The sequence below is a fragment of the Watersipora subatra genome, chromosome 11 (genome assembly GCF_963576615.1).
Source record: "Watersipora subatra chromosome 11, tzWatSuba1.1, whole genome shotgun sequence".
Taxonomy (NCBI): Eukaryota; Metazoa; Bryozoa; class Gymnolaemata; order Cheilostomatida; family Watersiporidae; genus Watersipora; species Watersipora subatra.
The window spans coordinates 22930372-22954613 of record NC_088718.1 but is presented as its reverse complement, the minus strand read 5'-3'; the positions used below and the strand labels follow the sequence as shown (position 1 = coordinate 22954613).

Genomic DNA, 24242 nt, shown 5'->3' with positions numbered 1-24242 from the left:
TCAGAGGAGAAAGACGTGGCCTGACTTCTCAAAAAACCAGATCAATAGTCATGCATATTGTTTATAAGTTATAAATATGCTGTCTCACCAGCATTGGGTACTCATATGTTTACACAGCATTTAAAGAGGAAAAATATATAATTTTTAACCAACCTGACTTTAAATAATTAGAAACGTCTATAGAAATCTACTTGAAGCTAAATTCGAAACTTTAGTCCATCGATCATCAGCAAACACAAAATACAAGTTATGAGATAAATTTGTGCAGGACACTGCAATTAAGATACTCGCTTAAGCAACAAATAAGTAGTAATCGGTCTCCCATTGGGAATCCATCATGCTCTCGACTCTACTATTTTTATACTATTTGGTTCGGACAAATAATATAAGAGTTAGATATCTATTACGTTTCAAATAACGGTTCAGCCAAAGAGAAGACAACTAATCGGTTTCTAATAATAACTGTAGTATGTTGAGGCGTGTTCGCTGACCCGCTACCTAGAGTTGCTGAAACTCAGTTGAAGAAGCAAACGCTCTCTTCATGCCTAGTTACAGTGACTCGTCTTCTCTCTAATTGCTCAGCTCCATCAGCTCACACTGTTGAGGATTTGATTACCTTACAGACCCAACCTTGCCCCCCCAGCTATCAAACAAATGCACACAGGTATATGACTAGCAGATCATTGCGAATAACATACGTAAAATAACTTTATATAGCACATGTATATAATATATAATACATAATTCATAATGCATGCATGTGACAACTACGGTAATAAACTATCACCTCTACTCAAACTAGTCAACTTGACACGCGGTGTGACTGTCAGACTAGAAAACACCAATTCTTTGACACGTGCTATAATGGTAATGATGTGATAGGTAATGGTGGGCCAAACACTAATTTCTGGTTATTCTCTGAAGCAGCCAAACTCCAACAATCTCAAGGTTAAAAATGACTCACAGTCTAATGAGTCTATATTGCTAAGGAATCAGAGCTAGCTCTAGCGATCCAGAGGTTCATCAGTGGCTGACATCATATTAACAGAGCCTACAAGTACATCAGGAGCACTCATTCAGTCAGTCATAGCATATAACTGATTGTTCAACTCTCTAGACTTGACAGATTCAACTCGTTAGACTCGACAGATTCAACTCGCTAGGTACGCTGGTTGTTACTTGGAAGGACAAGTAGGCAGTGCTAACAACTTGTCCTTATACAATGTATGCGGTCAAAGGAATTAATTAAGAAATGGTAATAGATTATGATGATAATATAAAAAGAGCTATTACCTATCGAAGGATGGGAGACGTTAAGCCAGAAAATGCAAATAAACACAAATTCTGATGTGAATGGAAAGGTGAAGGTCAAGTTGAAAATGCTACTAGACAATATACACCGCTTGAATTATTAAAACTATACTTCAGAAACAAGAGAAATGGCAGGTGAATGATTACTAGACCCCTATTATATATATAAATATATATAACTAGAGTGTTGGAATAGGTTAATGTTACTTATCTTTCTTCCAGATTGATGTTTTACTCTGCCGTCGCTGTGACCCCAGAGTAAAATATCAATCTGGAAAAAAGATAAGTAACATTAACCTATTCCAACACTCTAGTTAATTTATATATATATGATATATTACTGAAGGCTTTGTGATGCCGAAAAATTCATAATAACTACAGTGCACCCTCTTAATAACTCAGTGCATCCATTCCAGGGTTGGCATCGTATGGTGAAAAAATCGTATGTACGGCTATAGAAACTGTTGTAATTGTATAATGCAAACATCCCATGGTAAAAATCATCAAAATTTTAAATAAGTACCGCACATATTAAAAATTAACAAAATAGTATGTTAACCTTAGTAACTGCAGTTACATACAGTAAATTTATTGTATTTTTTGGCTATGATCTGCATTAGAATGTAACGGTAGCACTGTGCTGTGTAGTGCGTAGAGAGCTCTTACTTTCAAGACAGACATCTGTATAACATAAATTTTGAATTCACTTTAAATAAGTTTAGCTTACTAAACACAAACTTAAAGCTAAGTTTTAGTATGTACTTTAATTTATTTTACTGAATTTCAACTTTTTATTGCTAAAATTTTATCACCTATTAGTTTTTGGCTTCGTTTTTAAGATAATTTTAACCGGTCTCATTAAAACCTTTTTCAACATAATTCGGCAAGAAAGCTCACACAATTAGATGATGTTTCCGTAATGAAGTGGATTTTTGTTAGTAGATTAGAGAAGTTGTCTACTGAATCTTTTTTTCGAAGGGATTGCAACTCCAATTTTGCTACCGGTTTTAAAGGGAAAATGGTACCATTTTACAAACGAGAATTGCTGAACTGAGAGAAATCGGTCATCATGTCTCTTTCAGACGTTGTGAAAATATTTTCAGCGAACAGCATTGCGATGTCTTTGTTATTTTGACGTACGCAATAAGCGCATCGACTGCCAAGTTTGAACTCGGGCGAAAATTTTGTTGAATTCGTATGGTGAAATTAGATTCGTATGGGTGAGGTGAAAAAATCATCATGTTCCACTTCGTAAATTAAAAAAATCGTATATCAGGGTAATCGTATCCTGAGGGTGCACTGTATCTGCATCTATTAAAAGCCATCCAACCAGCTTGACTTCCTAAAAGTTTGGTTTGCCAGCATTTCCTCAAGGATCACAAGCAATCATGATCCAAACACAGCTGAGAATTTAACAACTACTGTTTAAGGTTGCAAGTTATTACTATACATAAAAAGAAAATATTGGAAGCTCTATAGCTATTCTATAATAGTTGCTATTCTATAAATAGCTATAATATTATGTACGGATATAATCTATTATAAATAATATAATATAAATAATTACAATATTCTTACAGCTAATCTACAAGAGGTGTAAGATGCTCTCGTTCACTGGAAGCTTATAAGGATCTAAGATTTGTGTTTTAAATGGCGCCCAATCAGAACACAGAATAGAATTGTTATGTGGTTTATTCCGGAGTTATATTCACACCCAGGCCTCTACAAGCAATGGTATCTCTGCATCAAGATGATAATATAAGGAAGTCGAGTTGCTGACAGAACACGTTAGAGGTGATGAAAGTCTGAAAGTGTGAAGACTCAAAACAGAAGCAAAAACAGACAACTAGCTGATAAAATAAATTGGAATTATTATTCAAGTTTTAAAGTATCGGCTCTATGAATATCTGGAAGGTTCAACTCAATGAAAGCTGACCTTTAACAACATTGAGGATCCGCTCTATATCTGAATCCTTGTTCATGTTCGGACGATTTCCTGCCGGCACCATCAGCTCAAAGTCAGGCTTATACTCCATGAAACTCTAAAAAAGAATGCCAGATACTCCGAGTGTCATCAACACATATTAGGCACTGAATGTCATTGACACATAGCAAGCACTGGGCACCAAGCACCATACACCAGCACCAAGCACCAAGCACTTGGCACCAAGCACCATACACCAGCACCAAGCACTCGTACCAAGAGCAGAACATTTACTAATCCAACACAAAGTTCCAAACTATCGGGTGCAACATCCATTCAAAAGACCCTGTAGCTATTCTTCTACACTAGCACTCTGGAAGTCGGTGTGATGAGAGATCGTCAGGAGTGCCGATAGAGAGAATAACAATATGCAAAAGTATTCTCAAAGCCTTCTTTTTTAAAACTTGAGTTTGAACTGACAGTAAAAACAGAAAGCAATGTCAGAACACTGAGCTAACTTTTTAAAATCAAGATCCCGAGAGCATTTAGCAAGCTGACAGTGAGGAGTTGAGCGTTTTCTGACAAGCAGCGTTTATGTACAGATAATGCTACCTAAAATGTTGTTTCGTTGCATCAGCTCAGCTTTAATGATGATCACTCGCACTACATGAGACTGCCATAGTAGTACTAGTATTAATAGTATTAATAGCATTTATAGTCACTGCAGTGAACACGTGATAGAACACGCCTACAAGATGAACTAGAAACCAAAACTACACTGTATTAGCCAATAAATAGTCGGAGCGCCTCATTAAAACCTTCGTTTCTGACTCTCTGTGAAGAATACTGGAAAATAAAGCATATAAAACAGTGACTGACCTCCATATCTGATGGAATATCACATGGTAAAGCAACTCCAATGGCGGCGGCAGTGAGTGATGCCCACGTACGCGCTGTGTTAGCAAAGTGGTAACCCCCTGCAAGTCATAAATAAACAGGGCATCGACCAATTATTTTATCACCTAAATATATACGAGTATATATTTCATATAATTATGTACAAGCAGGATGAACCAATTCATTGCTGCTGGTGGAAACAGCATACAGAATATACATAGTAAGGCCTAACCTCGAAAACTAACTTGGTTAGAATTATTACTACTTTTAGAATTACAGTGGAACCTCTTCATACGAAAGTAAGACATCCTGGAAGCCGTTTCGAAATTAGAAAAATTCCTAAGTCCAAACCATATACAAAAAGCTCTAATTCATTCCAGGCCTCCACCCAGCCGATATATATATAACATTTGCATAAATTATAAATAAATGTAATAGTTAAAACCTGTAGCAAATATATGCTACAATTATAAAACATCTTAAATAGAAAAATTACACATCAAAAAAGAAAAATACTGCGAAATAACAAATAAAAATATGAATATGTTTGTTCATTTATCTTTGGCAATGGCCGTCCAGACTAGAATAAGAACAGACCACTGGAAGTTAGAGGATGGCGGGCAGAAAAGGAGGATGTTGTCCCACGACCAAACAAGAGTGAAGCGATTGATTGGGAGATTTATGATAAATGCACATGTGCACACAACTCCCAAAAAATTATCCGTTATCGGCCGTCAACAAACCCTTGCAACGAAATCCTATCAACATATTTAACTATTTTTCAGTAAAGTCGTTTAAGTATAATAATGATACAAAACGCATATAAACCTATTTAAATATGTTACCAAGCCATTGAAAGGTTACCGCAAATTCCTAAAACTTACCCATCTGATCGGATTATACACAAATAGACAGATTAATTTGGACAAAAATCGCCACAAAAGGCTTGAAAAGCTTGGTTTAATAAAAGTTAAGATCGGAAATTGAAACGCCGAGCAACAGAGAATAAAACGATAAAGTCTTGCGCATTTCACAAAAAAAAAACGTGCACTTTTCACCAGTCTATAGCATTGTCGAATTGCCGAAGGTTTCGGCAATAAACATAGGAGTACAGAAATCATTTCATTCTTTTTCATTTTCAATTTCATTTGCCGACACATTTGAGTACTAAAATGACGATGATATTTTTTAATGGTTCTTATGAGATTATTACAATAATTAATTATAAGTTTGGATGACTACAGAACAATGACTACGTAGTACAGATTTTCTAAAAATCTATATAAATATCACAACTTCGTGATATTGTTAGCTATGCCGTTTTGAAATGTAAACCAAATTGTGCATTGGCATGCAATATAGTATTATTACTATATTAATAATAATGGTTATTCTAATAATGTCAGTGCATTTTACTTCTAATATTGGCCAATATTGCATTTCTCCTATTGCGGGGGTAGTGATATAAACATATAATCTTTTCCTTTCATTATTGCTGTTTGTTGTATATAATAACACCCAGTACATTGCAGCTACCATTGCAGTTATTCTATTTGACTGCTAATATTGCATTTCTCAACCATCAGTACCCTTTCTTTTTTCCAATATCACTTTGGTTGTGGGCTGTATGACAGTGGAATTTCTAGTATTAATATCTTGATTTTTTTGAAAATTAATGTTTTACAAGTGTACGTAGAAAGATTTATTTACTGAACAGCACAAACTGAACAACTGCCAACATACTGAAAACACAGAACTTAAATTGCTAGAAACGAAAGTTGCCCTACCATGTATGAAATATGTGATAACTCCAAATTGGAGAATGAATGAAAACACCGCTTGTTATTGGTTTACATTCGCTAGTTAAAAGAGACTGAATGAGCGTTGTTCTAAATCGTACCCAAGTGAAGCAAGTGAGTCAAGACACAAAACTAGCAAATGGGCCAAAGTACAAAATACCTTTCAATCCGTCACAGCTAAAAATTTCTTTCATATCTAGAATTATCTTTCGTAAGTCAAAATTTCCAGTCACAAATTTTTCATAATTTGAATTTACTTCAGCAGCACAGAAAGAGAAAGAGTAAAGATGGTAGAAAAAGGAATAGTTAACTTATCCCAACTTGCACTAACTACCTTGCTACTTGCTCAAATTGCCTTAATATTTTTGTTATTCTTTTATCCTTAACGGTTGACTTGCAACAAAATTCACATTACAGTTATTTGGTATCAAAATATTCACCATGTCTTACTATTTTGTCTTGTAGGTGCAAAATATGTGGAAATGTGATTACAAGCTCTTAAAAGCTCAAAAACGAACAGTTGATCGCAGCCATCACGAAACCGCCATAGATAGGAATCAGTTTATTTCTCTGACATTGTCATTACATTTGGTTATTGTTTTGTCACGTGATGTTCTCACGTAATTTGAAAGGCCAATAAAAGGCTCAATATTAAACTTCTCGTAGCACTAGTTTATGACAAACACTTCAGGTTTTACCGAAGACCCCGTATCAAATATAGATGCTCGCTACTTTACAGTTTTGTTTCGGCTTGGTCAAAGAGTCTAGTCGTAATCTGATCATGTGACCCAACACTTAACGAATAATTTCTGCAGCATTTTTCGATTATCACAGGTGACCAACAGGCTTGTCATGTTTATCAGACAATGATATGTACTCCTTCGAGCTAAGGTTAAAAAATTAAACGAATTTTTACGGTAGGTTTTGAGATATCAGTGCTGAAAGTGACAGCACTACAATGACGATAAAATAGACGCGTAAAAACAATAGACATGGTTTTATTGAATGCGTGAAGTAAAATTGTAAAAATATTTCGACGAATAAGGTTGCATGAAAGTGTAAACCAAAGCCATTTTGTACACCTACGTCCCATTTGAGCCATTTTGGAAAGAGAATCCAAACTACGGCGGTCTCGTGATGGCGGCGATTAACTGTTCGTTTTTGAGCTTTTAAGAGCTTGTAATCACATTTCCACATATTTTGCACCTACAACACAACGGAGTAAGACATGGTGAATCTTTTGATATCAAATAACTGTCACGTGAATTTTGTTGCAAGTCAACCTTTAACTTTTACCAGTTTTGTTTTGCTTACAAAACTGTAACGTTTGACATGCAATATATGTGGGGATTGTGGGGAATTGTGGGAAATTGCATATTTAAAACTGTGCAATACAAACATTCATTCAAATTTACATTTACGCTTAAAGACAAATTTACACACCATTTTAGTAGATTTTGTCAGAAAGTATAGACATTTTCCTTTCCTTTGCAATTGTGTTTGATGTTTGAGGTGATCTGTTTGCCAGGATGTTTCAATATGAAAATTAACAAAACTTGATCGCGGTTAAAACACTAAGATCAAGCAAAAGTGCAATTATGATTGTACTTTCTCTAATTGCAAGAGACCGACAGAATAGAGACGCTAAACAATATCATTGCTCATAACTTTAGCGATGATAGCATCTAGTGACAGCATTTTGCACGTAGTCTTTCTCTGAGCATTTCAACCATGATGAAGTTTAGTTGTTTTTCATCTAAAAACATCCTAGTAGTCAAATCACCTCAAACATCAAAAACATATGTGTGTGTGTGTGTGCGTGCGTATGTGTGTGTGAGTGATTTATTTCATCAAATATATAGTATATACAATTGCAAACATACGAACAAGAAAACAAAGAAAAGTTTCAAACAATTGTATATCAAAGATCAAACAAAGGTAGAGATGATGGGGCCAGTGCGAAATAGCAGAGCTAACCGGTCGCAGGCCCGAGTCGACAGCATAAGGCGTAGACACTAATACTCACCAAGCCGAGCTAAGGTGGAGCCTTATCTCCGTTTTAAATTCACCAATAGGTTTTATTAATTTCAACGACGCTGGCAATTTATTCCACAGTGCAGACATCACAAAGTTAGATGTTCATTGACCAGCAGATGGAGAATAAAAAGGAGTAGGAAGTGAGGATGATTGAAATCGGGTGTTATAATGTGAAGGTTTTTGAAATGTTTGTGAATGATATAGTTTGTGTGCTCTAATAAGTGATTTGTAATGATACATTCCATCAGCAGTCAAAATCCTAGAGTCGTGAAATAAATCAAAAGTTGGGTAACCAAAAGGCTTTTTATATATAATATGCAATATTTTCTTTTGAAACTTAATTAATTTGTCAAGGTGAACCCAAGAAGCATTTCCCCATGATTCTACCGAGTAGCATAATTTAGAGTGAATAAAAGAGTAGTAAAGCATTATCAGAATCTTTCTTGGAACAGTAGTGCTTAATCGAAAAAAACAGTCCTGAAATATGTAGGTCTTAAGTCAATCAGTAAATTGCGTGTGTGTGAGGACCAACTCAAATTCCTATCAATTGTAATGCCTAAAAACTTAATTTCATCAACTTCAACTATATTTTTATCCTTTAAAGTTAACAAGTGTTCAAATTTAAAACTGTTCTGGTGGTTTTTGAAAACAATGTAAGCTGTTTTGTCACAATTAATTGTTAGTTTATTTACTTGACACCAGTGGCTCAGTCTTTGAAGATCAGAATTAATTTTTGTGTAAGATTCATTCAAGTCTTAAGAAGAAAACAAATTTGTGTCGTCAGCATATAAAATTGGAGTTAGATACAGCAGAGATTGACACAGATCATTTATATATAGTACAAACAGAGTTGGCCCTAACACAGAACCCTGAGGCACACCGCATGTTATGTTGCAGGAATTAGAATATGAATCATTTATTTGTGTAACCTGAGTTCTATTCGACAGATAACTGCGGATCCAATTAATAGTCAATATATTAAAATTATAATTATTCAACTTGTTAAGTAATATATTATGATCAATGGTGTCAAATGCCTTACTAAAATCTATGAAAATACTAATTACACATTCTCTTTTATTAAAAGACTCTAGAATTTGATCAGTAAAAGATAAAATTGCATCCAATGTGCCTCTTCCCCGCCCAAAGCCAAATTGATTTTGATTGAGAAGGTTGTTAGATTCTAAGAAATCAAGAATTTGCTGATTTACAAGTTTTTTCCATTATCTTACTAAAAATAGGTAAGATAAAGATGGGACGATAATTAATGTAATTAATTAATGTGTATGTGTGTCGTTCGGTATGTCCACCTGTAGCTATTAAAATTTTGGAATTAAAAGCTGGAATTCCGCTGGATTTACCTCCCGAAAAGCACAAACGAAGGTCAGTAATCCAATTATCTAACCATGAGTCTAAGATGGCTCTTACGATTCATAGCTCTTACTATATCCTGTAAACACCCTTTTCTCGATTGCACGCACTAAATGACGTATCAATTGAAACTCTATCAAGTCTAGGAAACGCAATGCTTTTTCGTGTTTTTGTGAAGTTCTATTTCCGGTTTTTTCGTTAGGTTCAATTGCTAAATTGCGGTCAAGGCTATTCCCATGGACAATTGTATTATCTCGAGTAGGAGTAGCCTCTACATTCTCTCTCCATTCGGTCAGACAAGGACAGTCCGATATCTGCTTTTTACATTTGTATCAGTATCAAGAGTTACCAGTATTGTCGTATTCTGAGTTTTGATTGATAGCTTTTGGTGGAACAGTAACCTATTTTATATATATATATATCCAGCTATAAGGTATATCCAGCTAAAGCTTTTAAAATCTTACAATTATTAATTAAGTATAGTCTATGTTATAACCAATGAGAAGTAGTGTAGCATATATATAAATTGTATATATATATATACTAGCTGCATTACCCGTCTACAGAGTTTATTGAGAGTTGTCTTTCATACTGTAAAACAACTCCAAATATGCAGTCTACTGAAATTGTTGTCCTGATCAGAGAATGCATGCACATATACATGTCAATGTTGGGGAGAACAATGGAAATCTGCAATGTGTCTTACAGCTAGATGCATGTAAAATCTAGTAAATATTTTAGATTCATGTGTTTAGATTCATGCATCCGTTCACCCTCGTCTATATTTGCAGTTGACGATCGCGCACTTCTGCCGCTGAGCCCCGCCTCGGCTGACCAGTCTTTACCCGCCGAGCAGTTGACAATCGCGTTCTTGCACTCGCCTCGCAATCAATCGCTTCGCACCCGCGATCAATCGCCTTGCAATCAATCGGCCCGCACCCGCCTCGCAATCAATCGCCTTGCACTCTCCTCACAATCAATCGCCTCGCAATCAATCGCCTCGCACTCGCCTTGCAATCACCTCCCACTCGTTTCGCAATCAATCGCCTCGCAATCAATCGCCTCGCAATCAATCGCCTCGCAATCAATCGCCTTGCAATCAATCACCTCGCACTCGCCTTGCAATCAATCACCTTGCACTCGCAACCAATCGTCTCGTAACCAATCGCCTAGCACTCAATCGCTTTGCAATCAATCGCCTCGCACTCGCCAACTCATTCATCCGAAAAACCGCGACTGAAGCCTCACTGTACTCGTGGGGAAAAAGGTCTCCCGCGCATCCCCGAGTGACGCCACGGCCCCAAGCCTAGCTGTGCTACCCGGCGTTGCCCGGGTAGTATAAAAAGTCTTTGCACAGAAAATTGATTTGTATTTAATGTATAACAACATTTGCCATTCTAACTTTCAAACTACATATCATAAAAGAAGTGTTTTGTGTAGCTGAAATAAATTAAGAGAAAATAAAACAACTGTAAAGGTTTTCAAACGAATGTAAATTTAAAATTTCATAACTTTCAGTGACCTATATCTTTTGATGGCGTATAGTGGAACCTCAGTTCTCAAACATAATCAGTTCCAGAAGGTAGTTCGAAAACCGAGTTGTTTTTAAAAATAAAATTAAAATAATGTAAATTTTAATCCCCTGCAAAGCGAGAAAACAACTCGGTAAAGTATTTTTTTAACATTAACATTTTACAGCATAAGCTGTACTTGTACCCGGCTAATAAAAAAGTCTTTGCACAGAAAATATATTTGTATTTAACATATATAACAACGTTTGCCATTCTAACATTCAAACTACATAGGTAACATGAGAAAACATGATAGGTAACGTATCATGAGAAAAGTGTTTTGTGTAGTTGAAATACAGAGAAAATAAAAACAACTGTAAAGTTTATCAAACTTTGTCAAACAACTGTAACTTTCAAACTTCATATCATGAGAAAAATGTTTTGTGAGGGTCAAATAAATTTTAAGAATAAGACGACTATAAAATGGTTTAGATGTAATAGTGAAATAATTAGCAATGGCTAAATTGAGTCTGTTTTGCTACGATTACAATATGAGATGATTCGGTAATGATACAATTAATACGAACTGAGAAAACAAATTAAAATTTGTGAATATGTTGAATTAATAATAACAATTCTTGCAGAGAAGTGTGTGTATAAAAAAGTTACTGTTCCACCAACAGCTATCCATCAAAACTCGGAATACGACGATACCGGTATGACGATATGTTATGTAAAAAATAACATATTGTAGTGTCTTTGTCTGATCGAAGGTGAGGGAATCTGGATGCTATTCCTACTCGAGATAATGCAATTGTCCGCGTGAAAAGTAGTGACCTTAACAGCGATTAGCAATTGAACCTTAAGAAAAGCCAGAAATAGAGGTTCACAAAAACGACATTGTGTTTCATAGATGTAATAAAACTTAATCGCCAAGTTTTAATATCGAGAGAGTCTATTGTCGATATCGTTTTGCCGAAAACAAATTAGCCCTAATACGTCGAGGACAAAAAAGCATCGCGTGTCATGAAGCTAAAAGAAGGCCATAGAATTGTAACTATTACGTCATTTTTGTGTGAAAACGGCAAATGATTATTAAGTTATGTATAGAGGCGTGTACTAACCGGAGATTCCCGTTAATGCGCCTAGATACCTAGTAGCGGCTAATAGTCCGAAAAGTACGGTACTCTATAAGGCGGACACACAATCACACACACAGACAGACAACGATTGCCGTTTATATAGTAGATAAATTAGAAAATTAAATAGTTCACTTACCTTTTTTTCAGCTACTGACAGTTTCTTGCTAGCGCATTCCTCAGGTTGAAGTCTACAGCTTGAAAAATGCACTAGCAAGAAACTGTTAGTAGCTGAAAAATTATTAGCTGAACTATTTAATTTTGTAATTTAAAATTCAAATTTTAACGCAAGTCACCTGAAGAGTGCACCAGCACGAAACAGACCTGTCATGACCCCAGAGTAAGACATCAATCTGGAAGAAAGATCAGTAACATAAACCTATTCCAACACTCTAGTTAGTTATAACACTCCGCACTTTTTAGAGCATAAGGTGTTGTTCGCAGTAGGCCTGACCACTTATTACAATTTTAAGACTTTTATAATGGGAGCAAATGTGCATGTGTAGTTGGCATCAAATAACTCTAAATGTTCCATCATTATTCATAAACACGCCCATATAATAAAGGTAATAATTTTAGTACTCATGAATACATTCACTAATTAATAAAATTATTTTTGCTATCACCAATTTTTGCTATTACCAATCAACATATTTTAACTTTTTTATCATTTCACCTAGCTATAATATTTGCTTCAAATTGTCTTTGGCAGTTTTAGCTAGTAAATTAGATTTATGATTAGAATTTATGTTCAGTGTGTAAAAAGTGAGGAAAATCGATTGATCAATGCTCATCTTAAACTCCCAGAAATAAAGCTTTAAATTGTTGGCTCGGCGTACTTATGCTTTTATTAAACATTTATTTTTAAAATTACACTCGCAATCTATCCAACTCCCAAATTGAAAGCTTTCAGTAGATACGCGTTAGGACGACGTATCTACTGAATGACATATAGTTATTACATTTGTTTTATTGATTAAAAGATGTTTATGTGCCGTCAGCAGCGAAGCAGTTGTGTCAGTCTAGAAAATGCCATAAATTGGAAAGAGAGACACGTGTGAGAATGTGTGCTGCACAAACATTGCTGTGTTTTATTATATATATATATATTGTTTATATATATGTTTTATTATATATATATATAATAAAACACATCAATGTTTTATTATATATATATAGATATATTTTATAATAAAATAATATCGTTGAAGATAATGCAACACATGATTTGCAGAGCATATAGCATCATAGCCCCATTGCCACCTGTGGTAAAATCTTGTCTGATAGGTAGATCTATGAAGTGTAATCAGAGCTGTATTGACAGGTACTTTTGCATAGCTCGACTCTATTCCAAAGGACCAAATATTAAGAGCTTAAAATACTTTATGCTCCATGCTACTAAGTGAAAACAGGTGAGTCCACAAACCGTCAACCAGGTGCAAGAATAGCTTTATCAACCCTTTGCCGGAATCAGTGGGTTAATTGACTTCAAAGAAATTGACATTGTTTTGCGTTCAATATTTCAGTCAACTCATAAAACCATTTGTTTTGTTCTTGAATCAACTAATCAAATGTGACCAGTAACTTTTTTTCTACAAATTGATTCTAATAATGACTACATAACGTTGACCCTATATGACTTGTTTAGGGATGCGGTTGGTTTTGCCATTAATTTGAATGCTTTCTTTTCAAAGATGCGGCTTGCTTATTGTATCTAGTAAATAGTTTCCGGTGTGGGTAGCACTGAAAACTTCGCAGATAAAAAGGCCGCGATGAAATAAGTTAACTAATATAATTAAAATAACTAATTAATTAATAATAACTAAAATAATTACCATAGACTGGCATAATCGTAGTCGGTACTCAAATGTTAACATAGCATTAAGAGGAAACTCATATGACAAATTTCCCATTTCCCTTATTTGAGGTGCTTGAGATATTATAGTAATATATCTGTAGCTAGATTTAAAAGTTTAGCCTAGCAATCATGAGCAAATATAAAATAAAATATATGCCAATAGAGCCGCGCAGGATTAGACTTTTATCACAATAGTCGATGTGAATACGAGAAATAGAGACAGACTGTCTCACTATAAACATCATTTTGGGCACATTTTTTTTCTGAGCGTTTTTACCACGATCAATTTTTGTCGATTTAAATCTTCAAATACCTTGACAATAAGATCGCCTGAAACAACAACCAACATCTCAACTAATAGAAAAAAATTGATACTTTTTTTAAATTGACTAAAATTTGTCGCAATCACATCGTCAACTATACTATATGTATAACTAATTAGGTCTATGGTTTATAGGCCGATATTTAACACCTGTGCAACTCTGGGCTTTCCGCTAGTACATGTACGTATATAAATCTTAAAGTTTATGTGTATGTATGTACTTCGGTTGGTCCATTTATAACTAGTAAAATTTAGGAATGAAGAATCTGTATCGCAGAAAATTTGAGCTCAGAACCTTCCATTCAAATTCCTTACCAGTTACACTACTCGAGATTCATGGAATTATTGGGTGATATATGTCGCTATGTGGGTGAAAATACGCTATGTGGGTGAAAATACGCTACCGCTCTTCGTTAAGCTGCAATGAAATTTTAAGCTTGCTACCACAGCTCTTACTAGTAAGCTTCATAATAGTAGCCATTGGCAATGTGCCAGGGTAATGGCAAGTGGCAGGCAACTATATTACCCCTCACTGTTTACAAGCTGATTTTTAATACCGTGCCACGCCGGGCATTCCGCTAGTCTGTCCATAAATTACAGTAAATATTTCATATAAAAACATGCTACAGTCAAACCTCGACTTACAATCACTTCCACAGGCAAATTTTTTGATATTGCTGATAAAAAAGGGTAAAAACAGCAATGCTAATACGACAGAAAACACACTATTGATGTGTAACACGTAATGTTTAAAATACAAATAGCTCTATTTAATTCGTATGACTCGCTTATAACTTGACATGCCTACCTAGGAAAGTATGCGCGACGTATCAAAAAGATATCTATCGTGGAATGGTTACCTATTATGGAAGTTATCTATCGTGTGGAAGCTCTATATGTATACATAAACTTGGAGTTTTCTTCACCTGTCACTTTCAGTGATATGTGATTAACATAATAACTACTGTATCGATGAGCCTCCGCAGTTCTAGAATAAACCGTACGAGTTTGGTATGAATGTTGAGTTATCATAAGCTAAAAAATTAACATATTTATAAAGATTCCGAGTCATGGCATGATACATCTACAGGCCACCGGCTACAGCATTTCTCCTAGAGTTATGAGCAGCTGCACTCCAATCACACACCACCTCCTGATGCCTGCATTTTTATGGCTCAATTCGCAAGAAATCTTTGTGGTTGTGGAAGCAGAACAACTGTTTGCTGTCATAGTGAACACTCACCTCCTCCCAATAGCAAGGTTGGTAGCTTCAGATCCAGCACTTGGCTCACACACCTTACATAGCAGCTGCTGCTGAGATTGAATGAATCCATTTCATCCATTGCTAGTCCATCGGCCCCGCACTGACATATGATGGTATGAGGAATAAACTCCTTGATGACCATATTGAGTGCACTGCAAGACGTGACAATCTTCTCAAATATGGTAAATGCAAGGCTGACAGTGAGAAGCGGTGAGGTCATAATAAAGTCATGAAATGAATAAGAAAGTACTGAAATTAAAAACATACACAAAGCAACAAATAGCACTGATAAATGAGGTCAGGAATTTGTACGAAAATTTATGGGCAATGACCGAAATTGTCTCCACCTGTTGAACACTTTCATGTACTGCTCGGTTGTGATGCCATCTGCAAGGGGAATGTTTAGTGTGTAGTGGCGACCCTTTCCTTCTCCGACATCCTCCATTCCACCGCTGCCTGTAGGATAAGACTAAATGCTAATATATTAAAAGCGGAGTGAAAGCATTGAAGGTTGACTTGCAACAAAATTTGCATTACAGTTATTTGGTATTAAAAGGGTCACCATGTCTTACTCTGCTGTGTTGTAGGTACAAAATATGTGGAAATGTGATTACAAGCTCTTAAAAGCTCAAAAACTAACAGTTAATCGAAGCCATCACGAAAACGCCGTAGGTTGGAATCCATCTCCAAAGCGGCTCAAATGGGATGTAGTTGAACACGATGTGCTCTGTTTACATTTTCATGCAACCTCAATCATCAAAATATTTTCACAAATATGTTTCACGCATTCAATAAAACCATGTCTATTGTCCTTACGTATCTATTTCATTATCATTGGAATGCCGTCACTTTGAGCACTGGTATCTCAAAAACTAGCCTAAAAAGTTACCCTTAAGTAAGCCTTAAAAGAATCTTAGCTCGTCGAAGGAGTGCATCTCATCCTCTGATAAACATGAGGAGCCTGTTGGTCACCTGTGATAGTCGCAAAATTCTGCAGAAATTGTTTGTGCCATTTGGCAGAAAGTATGGGTCACATGATCAGATTATGAGTAGACGATTAGACCAAGCTAAAACAAGATTGTAAAGTAGCGAACATTTATATTTGATAAGAGCTTTCCAGTAGAACTCGAAGTGTTTGTCATAAACTAGTGCTACGAGACGTGTTATATTGAGCCTTTTATTGGCCTTTCAATTCACGTGATAACATCATGTGTCAAAACAATAACTACGTCGAGTTAAGTACGTCATCGAAATGAAGGGATTCTAACCTAAGGCGTTTTCATGATTGCTGCGATTAACTGTTCGTTTTTGAGCTTTTAAGAGCTTGTTATCACATTTCCACATATTTTGAACCTACAACACAGCAGACTAAAACATGGTGAATCTTTTGATACCAAATAACTGCAATGTGAATTTTGTTGCAAGCCAGCCATCAGGAAATTTCAAAGTTAGACTAATAAAACATACTTTTTGCTAAAGAGGTACGTAACAATCTTTACTATAATATGAACGGTGTTTGTCTGTCTGTCCAAAGTAACGGTTGGAGGTGGAAAAGGATTACATTGTACAGGACTCTCACATTGACACACTGACATTTAGGAATAATTGTATGCATAATTATTACATCTGACGATATCTCATGGTACACTAGAATGTCAGCATACCAATAAAAGAAGTAGGAAAGGTAAACCCGATAATATATATGGGTATCTATGGGATAATTTATATGGGTATCTATGGGATAATATATATGGGTATCTATGGGATAATATATATGGGTATCTATGGGATAATATATATGGGTATCTATGGGATAATATATATGGGTATCTATGGGATAATATATTTGGGTATCTATGGGATAATATATATGGGTATCTATGGGATAATATATATGGGTATCTATGGGATAATATATATATATGGGTATATCTCGATATACCCACCTGGATAAAAACCAGGAGAATATTTGTGCAGGGACATACAATAGACTTTGTTGGTTGACCAGAACGCATCTTCTACACCTGCAAGAACCGAACCTGTTTCTTTACTCAATCTAAACATATGTGATCTGAAAGCATATGTGATTTGAAAGCATTGTATCAACCATTTTCACATAAATGATAGATACAATTATAAATAGAATAAAAGAGAAAACTTCACTGAGAGATATTGTCTGTTAAAATAAACACATCATATAGTAAAGCAAATGAATAGGAAATTTAATCATATTGTAGCTACAGCCATTGCTGAAAATTTGGATCAAATAGGTCACAAGCGGAGGATGGAATTGTTCAAAGCTGCACAAGCATGATAATATTCATTGTCAAAGCGATCCCGAGTATTGATGACTCGAGCATCAAGTAAGTGATATACTGACTAAATTTTAACGTATGTCGAGTAAAGCTCAATGTGCCATAAAGGTGTTACAGCGCCTTCCCGGGTTATGGCGTCCTTGTTTTAGAGTCTTTTTTCGCCTTATGACGTGAAACACAATGTTTTTTTATTCGTTACGATATTTTTCTCGCGTACATCAACAAAAATGTTTCGAAATTCTACTTTGGCGGTACATGTGCAGAATACGTCGGAATCACAAAAATGTTGATATGCTAATCGTCAAAAATCCCTCCTAGAACACATGAAAGAGATACGATGCTCGCTCTCTCTCAGCTCAGGATATTTCATGTTACGTAAACGCTTGATATTGCAAATTGTGAAATGAAAATTCGTGACAAGCGAAATTGAAATATTACTGTGCATTTTGGCATTTAATACAATATTTACTATAAACATTAATTAATTCTATGTATATAACAGCATATATCACTTTTATTCGTTAGCCACGGGTCCTAAGATTAATAACAACGTTAAAGGAAGAAGTAAATGATTTTTTATTGGTACCTATTTTTTATTATGTACCTAATAAAAATTAGGTACATAATAAAATTATGTAGTATATAAAATTTTGATGATTTACACCGAGGGGTGTTTGCATGAGATAGTTACTATGGGTTTCTATACCCGTCTACATGATATTTTAGCCTTATGATCCCAACACCGCAACAAATCAATGTATCTTCTTGAGTATATTTAGAGAGAGAGCTCTTTAAGACTTGTCCTCCCCTGCAGCACATCTAATAGTTAACAACGTCAGTTTGTATAATGCTTTAGTGAATGGCTGTAACTATATAATTGAAAAAATATACCGTATAGATTGGGCCAACCTACCATCACCGTGATGAAGATCTATGTCTATGTACAAGACTCTCTCAAATTTCTCTCTCAGCTTTTGAGCAGCCAACACAATATCATTGATGTAGCAAAAACCTGCCGCATTAAATCTACAATCGTATAGCAGGAATGGTATAGCCAGAATGGTATAGCGGGAATGGTATAGCGGGAATGGTATAGCGGGAATGGTATAGCGGGAATGGTATAGCCAGAATGGTATAGCGGGAATGGTATAGCGGGAATGGTATAGCAGGAATGGTTTCAATAGCATCAATGCAAGCATTGCATAAGCTATTAATATCAGAAGTCAAGGATGCCGAGGCAAGATATTGGGTGTAGCCTTGGTCATCTGCAGGTCACATTGGCCATTGCGGCTACACGTTCAATTCCGGTCCAAATTTCAGGAGGTATTATATAAGTTTTTTTTTATTTTACCACAAAGAAAATTGAAATTTTCTATTCTTCAGTTCAGAAATAAGCTTTTCTTGCAAGGCAGTTCAAACTGAACACTTATCCTGAATATTTATCATTAAACAGACATGAAAAGCAGAAAAGTACAATCATCAACAAATAGGTAACAGAAAAGCAAATTTTATAAAACAAATGGAAAAAAACTAGAATTGTTGGATCGAAAAGGAAAGCTCGGTAGAAGGGTGCACAACTCAATAAACACAAATATGAAAGTAAGTCTGCGCACACCTCTTGGCATGATGCCAGCCCCCACACCAATTTATGGCTACATCAACCTGTCCTTCGACGAGGGCCTCTGCAGCTACTATACTGCCTCCAGCCACGAGGGCACATTTAGGAAATAGTCCTTCCTCCACAGGACAGTCATAGCCTATCAACAGCCACACATGTAAATATGGGTTCAGACAGGTAGATCAAAGTGTAAAGTAAGCAATGTTTACGATTGGCTATAGAGACAGGTATCTGCCACTACACTACAATCTTTGTGACCATAATCTATATCTAGTTACTATAGTACAATATCAGTTAAACTACTCAAGATACATAATGGAAGCAATATATCAGCGGTCCAATCATCAGCAGAGAGTGTGAAGACAACAACTACCTAATCACTGTCTATGTAATGGCTAAATCATTGGCGCCGTTTCCTGCCATTAGACTTAGATGCAGAGTTCATGTACTGATCCAGGTTTTACATGATAACTATGAGGGTAGAATTGAAAGGATCTGTTCTAATTATTGATCGTAAAGAGCGCTGAGAGCTGAGCTTATCACATGAGATTTTAAAGGGGCCAATCATATTCTGACTGCCAACTATACAACTACCAACTGTACAACTACTAACTGTATAACTACAACTACTAACTATACGACTACTAACTGTACAACTACCAACTATACGACTACTAACTGTACAACTACTAACTATACAACTACTAACTATACAACTATTAACTATACAACTACTAACTATACAACTACTAACTATACAACTACTAACTATACAACCACTAACTATCCAACTACTAACTATACAACTACTAACTATACAACTACTAACTATACAACTACTAACTATACAACTACCAACCATACGACTACTAACTGTACAACTACTAACTGTACAACTACTAACTATACAACCACTAACTATACAACCACTAACTATACAACTACTAACTATACAACTACCAACTATATGACTACTAACTGTACAACTACTAACTGTACAACTACTAACTGTACAACTACTAACTGTACAACTACCAACTATACAACTACTAACTGTACAACTACCAACTATACAACTACTAACTGTACAACTACTAACTATACAACTACTAACTGTACAACTACCAACTATACGACTACTAACTGTACAACTACTAACTGTACAACTACTAACTATACGACTACTAACTGTACAACTACTAACTATATGACTACTAACTGTACAACTACTAACTATACAACTACTAACTGTACAACTACCAACTATACGACTACTAACTGTACAACTACTAACTGTACAACTACTAACTATACGACTACTAACTGTACAACTACCAACTATACAACTACTAACTATACAACTACTAACTGTACAACTACTAACTGTACAACTACCAACTATACAACTACTAACTGTAAAACTACTAACTGTACAACTACTAACTATACAACTATAACTACAACTACTAACTGTACAACTACTAACTGTACAACTACTAACTATACAACTACTAACTGTACAACTACTAACTATACAACTACTAACTAGAAAAACTGTTATAAATAATTCAATATTACTAACAAAAGACTATTTATATTAAGGAACTACCAATTTATGTATCTCTGTCTAAAACTATACAACACGTGAATAGTAACAAACAATGGCTATATAAACATGTGATAAACCTTGAGTATTGGTTAATCATTGACCAGCTCTCAAATTTGCTTACTAAATATCTTATGGTTACAGAATGCAACAGTTAAAAGATGCAATACATAGGCGGCTGGCTCAAAGGCTAATAGATTTTTAAGCAAAAGTGATAACTGTAAAGATTCCTTCAAATGTTTTGGAGCTTCGCGAGATATGGTTGCATAAAAATACCGCTGACCAAAGTGCTCCTTCTTTCTTTTTGGAGGGCTCAGTCACCTTCTTGTGTATAGCAATTCTATTTACTATGCATTCCGTCATTGGACCACATAATAGTCTACTTGCCTACTGGAAATCATAGCATAAACCTTTACGTGAACATCCCAGCTACTGATGCAATGATTTTTAAATCATCGTTTACAAAACATTTCTGACAAATTGTTAAAGATAGAAGCAAACTATCACTACAACTGTTTAGGCTAAGTTTTAAAAGTGTTTGACGTTAAGGTTGGAATACATACCCAGCCCGCAATCCTCCGCTATCTCTTTATCTATCTTCTCAGGGTCATCCAATTCACACACCTTCTTAAAAGTTTCAAGGTAGTCTCTGGAATGAAAGCTGGACAGTTCATCAATGGATAACTCCCGTGGCTCTAACACCCTGTAGAAGGTGTAAAGGTTAGTTTACAACCGAGGAAGAAAGACAAATTAGACTCGGGTACCAGCACAGCCTTACGGTAGACCAACTTAAGAGATCTTTACAATTTGTACATAGCAAGATACAATATCTGCATATATACAGTTGCATAGGTGAACAGCAAGATTTACCAGATCTATGTTATGTTCCACTCTGTGAATTGTTTTATTTGCAGGTGATTAAGAAACCAGACTATAATTACGACCTTTGTGCCCTAATTAGTACCATATTTTTTGCACCAAAAGACGCACTTCAAAATGTAAAATTTTCTAAAGAATTAGCGGTGCGATTTATGATATGGTACGTCGCGTGAATTGACGGAGTTATAAAATCTTCAATAAGCGTACTGCGGTTACTTCTCCGTGGATGATTTGCCGCTGAGGCAAGTGGTACTGCGGTTACTGCGGTTACTTCTCCGTGGATGATTTGCCGCTGAGGCAAGTGGTACTGCGGTTACTGCAGTTACTTCTCCGTGGATGATTTGCCGCTGAGGCAAGTGAAATAAATGAAGAAGTCCAATATACTAAAGAATTAGAGAGATTTTTATAAGTTTAAAGAAGTGAGCTGGTACATACACATGGTATGAATACTGACCACATCTGGGCATGGAGACCATAAGCTTCGATTAGCTCAGCACACAGAGATGCCTGCAACGTACAACTTCAATTTATACACTTCCCAGTAATTTACCACCATGTTGTAAGGCAGCATGTTGTTATGCAGCATGTTGCAAAACAGCATGTTGTGAGGCAGCATGTTGTAAGGCAGCATGTTGTAAGGCAGCATGTTGTGATGCAGCATGTTGTTAGGCAGCGTGTTATAAGGCAGCATGTCGTTAGGCAACATGTCGTTAGGCAGCATGTTGTAAGGCAGCATGTTGTAAGGCAGCATGTTGTAAGGCAGCGTGTTGTAAGGCAGCATGTTGTAAGGCAGTGTGTTGTTAGGCAGCATGTTGTAAGGCAGCATGCTGTAAGGCAGCGTGTTGTAAGGCAGCATGTTGTAAGGCAGCGTGTTGTTAGGCAGCATGTTGTAATGCAGAAGCTCTTGTGTAGAATCACCTAAATTCATGTCACCTGAAGCATCAGTTTTTTTGTAACCGACTAAAACGCGCATATTTAGACACAGCTTGAAAAACGATTGTGATATTGATAATTTATTTGATGACATATAAGAAGAATTGAACATTATTGTTTACAAAATGCTGGTCTGAGTCGGTAGACATTTCAACCAATCATGGTCCATCTCTGCAGTAAAGATTCTTTTGCTAACGGTATGTGCATAAAACTTCAATGGTACCTTCATGTAGTCACCAAGAATGTTTAAAAAACTAGCTTGAGATTTAACCATGAATGACAACCACCACCCTTACATCACTAGAATATTTCAGTTTTTAGAATACTGCAAATTCATTAACGGAGTGATATTATGATGAATGACCAATGGAGATACAAGTGATTTACCATTATTAACAGAGTGATATGATGAATGACCAATGGAGATACAAGTGATTTACCTTTATTAACAGAGTGATATTATGATGAATGACCGGTGGAGATACAAGTGATTTAGTTTTATTCAAAAGAATCATGGGGACATTCAACTTTTAGCTTTTGCTCAATCGTTCTATATGAAAATTTCGATGACTCAGTTCATTGGTCAGCTGCCTTAAACAACAGCATAATTCTATATATATATATTATGAGATGAGTGGTTGAGTCCAGTTTTTGTAGCCAGTTATGAGAACCCCGATGCTTCCAGTAATCTGAAAGTTAATGATTCCACATAAACGACTGCCTAACAACAGAGAGGTAACAGATTGTTTCACCTTAACGGAACCAACAGGACATTTACTGATCACCATAGTACAACAATAACAAAAGGTTGAGAACGGAGAAACTAGATGAGCCAGCCATGAAAACAGTTTGTTATGATAGTCTACTATCATAACTTGAATAACCGCAAAAACATTAGAGCAGTCCTTAGCATGAACACGCTCAAAATAATCATCAAATAACCGGTTGTAGTTCATTCACGTGATTAATAAGAATTACTTGTTTATAATATCAGCCTCGATGTATACTCATACTCCAGCTATAATTGAAAACTCACCCGACCTTTGATCCGAGGAAACATATCACAGGCTTGAACCATCTCTTGGCTGTACGCATAGCCTACTCTCATTATTCTTTTTCTATAGCGGGTTAAAGAATGATGCTCTTATAAATACAAATACATGAATGAGGTAATAGGTAAAAAATGTGCGTAGGCTAATTACTACAACTTATGGTTCCAATCTTTAAATATCAATCAAGAGTAAAACCTTGTTAACAACAATGTTTAACACGATATATGTTTCTTTACTAAAATTTATCGATGTTAATGAATAATACATCAGATCTTACCAAAAGATTCTGCGCATGTAGCATGTAGTTCTCAGGGACAGTATCTGCACATTCACAAAGAAAACGGCATCTCACCAGATGATCCAGAAAGAATGGACTTCAATTCACATCCTTCACCAAACACTCCAC

At 35.7% G+C, this 24242-nt stretch overlaps 1 protein-coding gene across 2 annotated transcripts; it reads right to left on the bottom strand.

Moving 5' to 3' along the window:
• Positions 1-426: 426 nt before the first annotated feature.
• On the bottom strand, positions 427-24242 carry LOC137408733 (histone deacetylase 8-like). Of its 2 annotated transcripts, XM_068095313.1 has the most exons (13): positions 24114-24242; positions 23821-23902; positions 22306-22358; positions 21536-21675; positions 19364-19505; positions 18662-18774; positions 17380-17457; positions 15781-15889; positions 15413-15585; positions 4115-4212; positions 3248-3353; positions 965-1051; positions 427-643 (listed from the first exon to the last, which is right to left on the bottom strand). In XM_068095313.1, exons 2-12 carry the CDS (start codon positions 23890-23892, stop codon positions 1005-1007), a joined length of 1131 nt encoding a protein of 376 aa, XP_067951414.1. In that variant the 5' UTR covers positions 23893-23902; positions 24114-24242; the 3' UTR covers positions 427-643; positions 965-1004. The 2 variants fall into 2 exon arrangements, with proteins under 2 accessions (XP_067951414.1, XP_067951413.1); XM_068095312.1 differs by lacking the exon at positions 427-643 and having other exon boundaries at positions 683-1051.

Bases quoted from the DNA above. Each gene is read 5' to 3' on its own strand.
- LOC137408733 (XM_068095313.1), bottom strand. From the start codon at position 23,892: ATGAGAGTAGGCTATGCGTACAGCCAAGAGATGGTTCAAGCCTGTGAT. The intron at 15,890-17,379 runs GTGGGTATATCG...CTTATCCTACAG, and splicing joins TTCTCCTGGTTTTTATCCAG to GCAGCGGTGGAATGGAGGAT. The intron at 4,213-15,412 runs GTGAGTGTTCAC...TATGACTTGCAG, and splicing joins AACCTTGCTATTGGGAGGAG to GGGGTTACCACTTTGCTAAC.